At 49.2% G+C, this 10209-nt stretch overlaps 1 protein-coding gene across 1 annotated transcript in view; it reads left to right on the plus strand.

Annotated features, from left to right (window-relative positions):
• The window catches only part of thsd7aa (thrombospondin, type I, domain containing 7Aa), a 21089-nt gene extending 13737 nt beyond the window's left edge, over positions 1-7352 (plus strand). Inside the window, exons 10-16 of the mRNA XM_060043627.1 lie at positions 512-690; positions 1098-1103; positions 1242-1375; positions 2819-2972; positions 4749-4890; positions 6090-6205; positions 6818-7352. Of these exons, the coding sequence (XP_059899610.1) occupies positions 512-690; positions 1098-1103; positions 1242-1375; positions 2819-2972; positions 4749-4890; positions 6090-6205; positions 6818-6970 (884 nt within the window). The 3' untranslated portion in view covers positions 6971-7352. The remainder of the gene's footprint in view (positions 1-511; positions 691-1097; positions 1104-1241; positions 1376-2818; positions 2973-4748; positions 4891-6089; positions 6206-6817) is intronic.
• The last annotated feature ends 2857 nt before the right edge of the window (positions 7353-10209 follow it).

The raw sequence follows: 10209 nt of genomic DNA on the forward strand, positions 1-10209 counted from the left end.
AACCGCACAGGAAGTCAACGCCCCCGAGGGGAGGAGGAGGAGGAGGAGGAGGAAGCCAACAGGGCGCCATTGTTTCCTTCCTAATTGTTTTCATCACAAAAGGGAAAAAAGCATTGAGAAAATTACAATGGCCGACTTATCGTACGGAAGAGGACCACATTGCTAGGATTTAGTTTATCAGTTAATGAAAACAAAATACAAGAAAATATCCGTTGAACTATAATAAACCCATTTTATTTAATTTGTTCACCCTTTTTTTATATAATGCTTTAAAGAGAAATCCCTGTGGGGGGCATTTGGCTGATCTGCGCTGTGCTTTGTTGACAAAAGGAAAGGGAAAGCAAACACACCAATAGTCGTTCTCAAATCCCATTTTACATTACTTTAGCGACTACACTGCTGTTCCTTTTGGCGTCAAACTGGTTCCAGACCAGTATCTCGTGGCTCACACCATTTCAGTCCGGTTTTGCGAGGCTCCAGAGGTCATTGTCGCGGCGTGGTTCCGTTTCAGGCTACATCGAGGAGGCCTGCATCATCGCCTGCCCCTCGGACTGTAAGCTGAGCGAGTGGTCCAACTGGTCGCGCTGCAGCAAGTCTTGCGGCAGCGGGGTCAAAGTTCGCTCCAAGTGGCTGAGGGAGAAGCCTTACAACGGGGGTCGGCCGTGCCCCAAGCTGGACCACGTGAACCAGGTCGGTGGGGCGGACCCCCTGCGGACACACTCACACACAAACACACACACACACACACACACACACACACACACACACACACACACACACACACACACACACACACATATGGAATTCATGGAACAGAATCAAGGCTTACAGCTGTGTGTCAGTGAATGTGTTTTTGTATTTATTTTTGCCAGCTAAGTCATTTTGCTGCAGTGCGGCTTCATGTGGAGATTAAAGATTGGGGGGGGGGGGGGGGGGGTTGACCTTGCCAGACAAATCCTATCTCTCTCCCTCTCTTGTATTTCTATCAGCTCAATCGTATCATTCTGTTTCTGATTATCTGTGGAACCCAAAAATACGATAATAATTGTATTTCTCTCTGTGATTCCTTTTATCCTTTGATTGGCTCCAATCTACAGGCTCAGGTGAGTGCTATTCTCAATCAATTGATTGAAATATAAAACCTCAAAATCCCATTATAATACAAAAAGCCTACGTTGCAGTGTGTGGACGGTGTGGTCACCCAGTGCGCTGTGTGTGTTTTTGTGTGTGCTCCATGGCAGGTCTACGAGGTGGTGCCCTGTCTGAGCGACTGTGGTCAGTACGTGTGGCAGGCCGAGCCCTGGAGCGTCTGGAAGGTCAGCAACGTGGACCTGAAGGAGAACTGTGGCGAAGGCGTGCAGACCAGAAAAGTCAGGTGGGTCCAAAGGAAGACTTGATGGGGGGGTGACAGCTGAGTGGCTCGCCACCTGATGCTACCGATGTTTGAACAACCCAAGGGAGCGAAAGTGCCGTCAGCTTAGGAGATGTTGCTGAAAGAGAGGAGTCTGAGAGGTTTCCTGAGGATGCATCTGGTTGGATGGACTGCATTGGGTTGGGTCATGTGTTAACCCTTCCATGACAACAGTTAACAGTAGACATTAAAACAAGGTGGTTCTATATGGTAAAACTAGACATTGACACAGGTTGGGGGTCCTATGTATTAGCAATAGACATTGACAGGGTGGTTCTATGTGTTTAACACTAGACATTAGTGATGGGTCGGTCGCGAACGATTCGGTCAGAACGAGCGAATCCCGAAGGTGAACGGGGAGAACTGATTCCCACAACAAGAGAACTGATTATTTTTTCTTCTTTTTGAAACATATAACAAAAATATGTCACTTTTTGTCACGGAAATAAAATAAACAAACAAACAGAGCTTCGTCTCCCCGCAACCTTATATTGATTGAGTCTAAAACGCTCTCATCGATTCAGTCAAGAGAGCAGGTAGCAATCGCGTCGCAATGGCCCATGGGTAAACAAATGATAAGGCACCACCACACAAGTTAATTAACGATCGCTGTAGGTTTCAATATCATGCAAGCACTTTATGTTTTATTTTTATTTTGTTCTACATCACAATTGCATGCTTTAAAAGTAGTTTTTACCTACCATTACGAGTCTCGTTTGGTCTAGTAGTTGCTAACGCCATTTAATTCTTACTGCACCCCATTATGAATTAAAAAAAGTCACGTATGTGTCTCCGTCCTTCGGAGGAGACGTCAAACCGAGGTCCTGACTCACTGAGGTCATAAAAGATCCCAGGGCACTTATCGCAAAGAGTAGGGGTTTCCCGGTTGTCCTGGCCCAACCAGGCTCATTCAATCTGGCCCCCTGATCATCCTCCTGTATAATTGGCTGACTCATTAATTCCCTCACTCCTCACCTCAGGCTGGTGTGTGGTGAGCGTTAGGGCGCAGATTGGCTGCCGTGCGCCACCCAAGTGGGTGCTGCACACCAGTGGTGGTTTGTGAGGTTCCCCCTTCCCTGTAAAAAGCGTCTTTGAGTGTCTAGAAAAGCGCTATATAAATTCAATCCATTATTATTATATATATGCTTAATATTTACACATAACCTGGGTAATTTTGCCAGAAAATTAGAAAGTAGTATGCTACATGCATGTTGATTAACATTTATTCCATAATTTCCGATTCCCTGGCAAACGACGTATCAGACCATCTGACTTAACGAACGAATGAAACGAACGAATCGTGAGAGTGAACGGAACTGAAAGAACTGATTCCCGGAAAAGAATCGTTTTGCCCATCCCTTCTAAACATTGACCCAAGGTGCTGGCTCTTCTTCGTATCTCCAACAGGTGTATGCTGAACACCATCGATGGGCCGTCCGACCAGGTGGAGGATTACCTGTGTGACCCGGAGGAGATGTCCCTGGGGGCTCGAGACAGCCGCCTGCCCTGCCCTGAGGACTGCGTCCTGTCCGACTGGGGCCGCTGGAGCGCCTGCCAACTGGTACGTGCCCTGTGCTCCTTGATGTCCCCGTAGAACCTCAGAGAGCCGTCCTCCTAGGACAGGTGCTGCTTTGAACCCTGAGGTCGGCTCTGCTCCTCCAGGGTCCAGGGCCCAGGCAGGAGGCTAGGGAGGAGGAGTCTTCTCCCGGTCCTGGTGGTTGAAGGAGTCCTCCGGAGGGAGGGCCTGTTGTTGAGACAGTGAGCTGTGTACGGCCCTCTGGATCAGAGCTGTCTGTCGCCGGCACTGGGAGCTGTCCGGGAGTGTGTGTGTGTGCATCGAATCATTCAAAGATAATTGCATAGAAACAGACAAAAGCTCCCACCAATATGGGATTATTATTTTGGTTCTCCCAGTGTTTTAATGAGGCGTTCCCAGCATGGCTGTGTTTGTTAAACCGTAAACCCTCCGGGGTGAACTTGCCCTGAAATGGCGCAAAGGAAGTAGACTGATTGAGGAGTCCAAACGGTTCATCTCTGGAGCCCTGTGGTTTAAGCCGCCCACCCAAATCCAAACATAACGGAGGATGAGTTCAAATGAAAGCCTCAAGGCCAATTAAGAAAGGCTGCAATTTCTCTAAACGGAAAGTAGCAGGAACAGGCTGTAAGTAACAATGGATCAGAGGTAGCCTATGCCTAGAATCAGAGGAGGATACGAGGCTACATCCCAGAGTACATGACAACATGGAGCAATGGAGGACCTACACGGTTCAACAAACTGTTAAACCGTACAACAGCGGATATTGTCCTGACGTTTTGACTGAGGCTATGAGGTGAGAGTCTGGGTGGGAGAGTATGGGGGTAGAAATGGGATGGGGCCTTAGTTGCTGGTGAACACACTTCCTCCTGGGACTCCAGAGGGTCGGCCACCTCTCCGCAGGGAGCAGCAATGAACCACGATATGGAAGGAGTCCCTCATGACCTGCAAATGACTCGATGCTGAATGTATTAGGCGGGTTTAGCTCTTCTCCTGGGAAAACAGCCGAGGAAATGACTAAATAAGGGAGCGGGATTCATTCAGTGGCACTCGCCGTAAGGGCTGAGCCAGAAGTGGAGAGATAGAGATCTGCTTCTGTGAGTGTTATTGAGTCGTTTCTGATGCGATACGAGGTTAGTACCTACAGGGTTTTAGAGGGACTCGAGGGGATAACCAGAAAATTAACCGTGACCCTAAACACCTCCACCCAACTAGAGAATGAACCATAACCCTCAACAACTCCACATTAACCAGAAAATGAACCCCAACCTCAAACACCCCCACCTCCACCCTGACCAGAGAATGAACCATTATCCTAAACACCTCCACCCAACCAGAGAATTAACCCAGCCCTAAACACCTCCACCCAACCAGAGAATGAACCATAACCCTAACCACCTCCACCCAACCAGAGAATGAACCATAACCCTAAACACCTCCACTAAGAGAATGAACCATGACCCTAAACACCTCGACCCAGAGAATTCATAACCCTAAACACCTCCACCTAACGAGAGAATGAACCATAACCCTAAACACCTCCACCTAACGAGAGAATGAACCATAACCCTAAACACCTCCACCTAACGAGGGAATGAACCATAACCCTAAACACCTCCACCTAACGAGAGAATGAACCATAACCCTAAACACCTCCACCTAACGAGGGAATGAACCATAACCCTAAACACCTCCACCTAACGAGGGAATGAACCATAACCCTAAACACCTCCACCAAACCAAAGTGAATCCATGCGGAAAAAACCTCAAACCGCTCCTTCTTCTGTTCTTCTGTGTGCTTAGCCGTGCAGCGGGAATCGAACTCGCGAGCGGAGTGCCTACCCTCTTCGCCAGCCTGGCCAGGACAAGGCGTGTCCGGAGACGACGGAGACGGAGGCCTGCAGATACAACTCCAACTGCTTCCACTACTCCTACAACATCACCGGTGGGTAGAAGCGCCATGAAGCTAATTACTTATCCTTTTAAATCGCATTGACATATTGACCTGACCAAGCAAACAGCAACCAATTCAAAAGTACAAACAAATCAAAGATACAGAACAATAATTTAGAAGTGTACTGTTGATTAACAGTTGCCTGGGGTGGAGAGACATTTGGGACGTGTTTGGAGATCAAAATGGATGTGGGAAGCAGTCAGAACCGCAGCACCGGGTCTCTAAAGCATCAACTGTTTCCTAATCAGCGTTTTAATGGCCTTGACTTGTGGTTTGAGTTGTTGGTAAATGCTTGACCTGTGTGGCTCCCTGGGGGTTTCAGTCCGTTGTTTTGTGTTACTGCTGGATCAACGGTTGGACACACTTCATTGTGTTTTTCGTCTTACATGATTTCCAATAACTAATATACACACATTTGCATAAAGCTAGAATAATTTATCCACTCCCATGTTGATAAGAGTATTAAACTTGGAAAATACAGAAACAAAGTTAAAATACAAATATGTGCGATTCATTTGCGATTAACAGATACAAATATGTCCCTAGTCCAATGCAATGACTGAGTCCTGTTTAAGGGTCTTCCATTTCTTATCAAATGGTGCTGATGCAGTCAATATACGCCAGGCCTTTCTCAGGTTTGCTATCATTGCTGTAACACGGGGAATTGGTTTGCCTAGCGATTGTTGTACTTGCACTTGGTTCTATGAACATCCTTACTGTACCGACAGCGATATATTGTTGCACTTCTTATGACAAATGTACTTATTGTAAGTCGCTTTGGATAAAAGCGTCTGCTAAATGCCCTAAATGTAAATGTAAATGTAGGTCGTTCTGTGGACGATTCCAAGTGCAACAAAGTCGACAAAGTCAACAACCGCTGACCTGATCGAAAAGCGTTACTCCCTTATACTTCCATCCTTCAGGAAAGCTTTCCTCCCCAACTCTCCGACACGGGGAACACTCAGGGCTGTCCTGGGACTGCCGGGACGCTAATTGACAGGTCCGACCACGGGCCGGTCCTCGTTAGTCATGGTAGTAGCTGTCGCTCCACATCAAGGGATCCTGGTCTGATCCGAGCATCTGAGGAGTCCATTTAAAGGGCCAGTACCACCGGTTCAGCGAGAGGGCAGGGATTGAGCTTGCTGTGTCGTCAAATGTGTGCTTGAGGTTCGCGCGTTTGATCCCTGCAGACTGGAGCACCTGCCAGCTGAGCGAGAGGGCCGTGTGTGGCGCGGGCCTCAAGACGCGCATGCTGGACTGCGTCCGGAGCGACGGCAAATCAGTGGACCTCAAGCTGTGTAAAGAGGTGGGTGGAGGTGCTGTGATGAAAACAGTGGACCTCGAGCTGTGTAAAGAGGTGGGTGGAGGTGCTGTGGTGAAAACAGTGGACCTCGAGCTGTGTAAAGAGGTGGGTGGAGGCGGTGGATTCATGGATGGAGCTGATGCAGAAGGCCAGGGGAACCCAGGGGGAAACACTGGGATACTTTTTTCTGTCAGCTTTAACTAGTGTTGTTTGTTCTGAAATATGCATATATGTGTATCCCTGTGGTAACCCTCAACACAATATGGCTGGGATGTTGTGTTGTGACATTTCCATGTATCCTTTATTATTGGCTTATTCATTCTCAAAAAAATAAGCTCTCCCTCCCTCCCTCCCTCTCTCTCTCCGTCTCTCTCTCTCTCTCTCTCTCTCTCTCTCTCTCTCTCTCTCCCTCTTTCTCTCTCTCTCTCCCCCTCTCCCTTTCTCCCTCCCTCCCTATCTCCCCTCCCCCTTTCTCCATCTCACTCTATCTCCCTCTCTCTCCCTCTCTCCCGCTCTCCCGCTCTCCCTTCCCCCTCGCTCTCTTTTTCTCCCCTTTCCCTCTCTCTCTCTCTCTCTCTCTCTCTCTCTCTCTCTCTCTCTCTCTCTCTCCTTTAGTTGGGCTTGGAGAGGAAATGGCAGATGAACTCTTCCTGTGTCGTGGAATGCCCTGTCAACTGCCAGCTCTCTGATTGGTCCCTGTGGTCTGGGTGCAGCCACTCCTGCGGTCTTGCAGGTATGTATTTAGAATCCGTCCGGTTCCTTACATAAGGGAGTGTTTGGCTTCCATTGATGCTAAGTCTGACAGACAGACAGACAAGAAGCCCCTGGACAAACAGAGTCTTACTCACTTGATGTCGAACGCAATAGACATGAACATCTGCAATGTTCAATATAGAGGGGTTTGGGATCAGGGCATTGTCAACGACAGTGTCCCCAACACTGTCGTGCCTCATTAGTCATTCACCCCTCCGTCTTCACCCCCTCACTGGTTCTCTTACGGTAGCTTATCTTCATGTACTGCTTTCTATACCATGCGTGTTTGATAGGAGAGCACTAGGAACTCTGCTTAGGGCAAAAGCAGAAAGCCCATAACAAATATGGCTCTTGAAACCATTAGGCGTTTTTTTTTATGGCGTGAGAAATGATTGTGTGAAGCCCATTTACCATTTGGGGGGGAAGAGGGGAATGGGAGGGGGAGGGGGAGGGGGGAGAGGGAGAGGGAGGGAAAATGATATCCTCTCGTGTAATTCCATAGGCTCAGACCCATTGATTACGGTCCATTACCGCCATTGGTTCTGGGCCATGGGAAGAGAGAGAGAGAGAGAGAGAGAGAGAGAGAGAGAGAGAGAGAGAGAGAGAGAGAGGTGAGGAGAGAGAGAGAGAGGCGTAAAGAGGGAGAGAGAGAGTGAGAAGGAAGAGAGAGGGAAGGGTGGGGGGGGTGAGGGAGAGAGAGAGAGAGAGAGAGAGAGAGAGAGAGAGAGAGAGCGAGAGAGAGAGAGAGAGAGAGAGAGAGAGAGAGAGAGAGGTGAGGAGAGAGAGAGAGAGGCGTGAAGAGGGAGAGAGAGAGTGAGAAGGAAGAGAGAGGGAAGGGGGGGGGGGTGAGGGAGAGAGAGAGAGAGAGGGGGTGGGAGAGAGAGAGAGGCCAGAGAGGTAGATACCCCCGTGGCAGGCCTTCACTATTTGGACTGAACCTTAATTTGTTCCCCCGGGGGTGCGGATGATGGAACAGCAGGTAGAAACATGGGAAGAACAGAGTGAGGGAGGAGCGATAGAGCGAGAGCGAGAGAGCGAGAGAAGCGAGAGAGAGAGAGAGAGAGAGAGAGAACCCGAACATCGGCTCAATTTGCCTTCTCTTTCCTTTCTATTCTACAGCCAGGAATGTGAGTGAGCAGGATCTTTGTTTTTTTACTGTTACTTGTTTTTGATGTTTTTCCATGTCAAACGCACCATCCTGGCAGCGATGGGGGATAAAACACAGGGAGTGGCAGGCAGCTATTTCCTCCAGGCTAGTCCAAGTTGTATGCTGATATATGACTGTGGCAGCGTGTTGGTGTGTGTGTGTGTGTGTTCTGCAGCCAAATTCTGCTCGCTGACAGCTGGCAAAAGGCTCCCCTTTACCCATAATCCTCCAGCAGTTGTCGCCTGCTGCTTCTAACATCCAACCGGCCGTGTTCCATCCCCCCTGGCCAAGACTACTACGGCAACGGATCTCACGGTTACCATGGACACGTCTGGTGCTCGCATCTTCAGCACCGACGATACGCGCATAGCGTAAAGCTCAGAGCTCATGGACCTGTGTTTGAGATGTGGGAGATCAAAACGCTAAATCGAACCCCCTGATGGAAAGTGTGTAAAGAATTGCTCACCTCTGCAGCTCGGGTTTAAAGTTTGAGGTCGGTGATTTGTGCAGAAATGCATTTGGGTTTTTTCGCAAAGCAAAAGTACGAAGCCTCAGGGAGCTGTGTTCCGCTGCTCACGCTAAGATAAGAAGCAGACCAGGTGTGGTGAAAGCCAAGAAAAGCACATTCAGGTTGGACTCAGATCGGCTAAATGAAAGCGGCGACGACTGAAATCTCGAGCTGTGGAAAACCCCAGCAGCAGCAGAACAGATTTAGGCAGAACGTGCTCCAGGCGGTATCTTGTTGAAGTGCTGAGCCCATTATCTCTGCAAGGATTCTGTTCAACTCACATGCATGTTGGAATATTCGGTTCTGATGTCCAATCTACCAACACATCCAAATTAACATCCTGAGCCTGTGATACATGAGACGGAAACTGTTACGATGCACAAAATCGCCCCGTTATTTAACCGTCAAACGCGGACCCAGAGCTGTGAGTCCTGACCGAGAGCGAACCCTCTGTTGAGTCTGGAGACCGGTCGATTGACAACAACACCACTAACGAGGAACATCAAGCATGGCTCGTAGTTCACTCTGATGTGCTGACACAGCACTCAGCAGACGACAATTGTCACCACACGACGTGGGGGAGACCAGACGGGCTGTGGGGTTAATCGCTCCTCTGAGACGCCATGATGTTCTGGGAGCGTCGGATCAAGGCGGGCAGAGAGAGAGTCCTGGCACCGGATAATTTGGCACCCGGTGAATGAGTGCAGGGGGGGCCCTCAGTGTTCTCAGATCAACGCTCACCTCCCGTCCTCTACAGACAGATTTTGTAGCCCATCAGCCCATTTGTAGGGCTCCAAAGGGCTCCATCTTGTGGGGGCTCCCAGCAGGGCTGGTGTGAGGGGTGTTTCTGACCGGCGTGAACTGGATTTGTGGTAATTTGTGGATGATAGCATGTGAGCGGTTTGTGGGGCTGAAATGCTGTTCTGCGTTTCATCTAATGTCAGCTGAGGAGGAGAGGAAGAAAGCATGTGCACCTCCTGGGCGAGACGACGCACCCCACTACTAGAATCTGTAAATATCCTCCACTACTATGTGATTGGAAATATGTAAATATTCAAATCAGCCCCACAGCCAGTAAAAAAAGGAACCAAACATGAAGAGTGGAGTCTTTCAGGGGTGGAGGAGACCCCGGGTCTGTCCCTGCTTGAATAAAAGAACAAGGTGGAGGAATTGAGGTCAGGCAGGCGTGAGCTGCTCTACTTCTGGCAGTTGAATCTGAGTGCAGCCACTGCAGCATCACACCTGGAGCAGCCCTCGTTAGTGAACCATGTGCAGTCTCAACCTGGTCAGTGAACCATGTGCAGTGTGAACCTGGTCAGTCAACCATGTGCAGTCTCAACATGGTCAGTGAACCATGTGCAGTCTCAACCTGGTCAGTGAACCATGTGCAGTCTCAACATGGTCAGTGAACCATGTGCAGTCTCAACCTGGTCAGTGAACCATGTGCAGTCTCAACCTGTCAGTGAACCAGTGCAGGTGAACCTAGTTTCTGGACCATGTGCAGTGTGAACCTAGTTTCTGGACCATGTGCAGTGTGAACTAGTTTCTGGACCATGTGCAGTGTGAACCTAGTTTCTGGACCATGTGCAGAAGTCGAAC

Source organism: Gadus macrocephalus, chromosome 22 (genome assembly GCF_031168955.1).
Source record: "Gadus macrocephalus chromosome 22, ASM3116895v1".
Taxonomy (NCBI): Eukaryota; Metazoa; Chordata; class Actinopteri; order Gadiformes; family Gadidae; genus Gadus; species Gadus macrocephalus.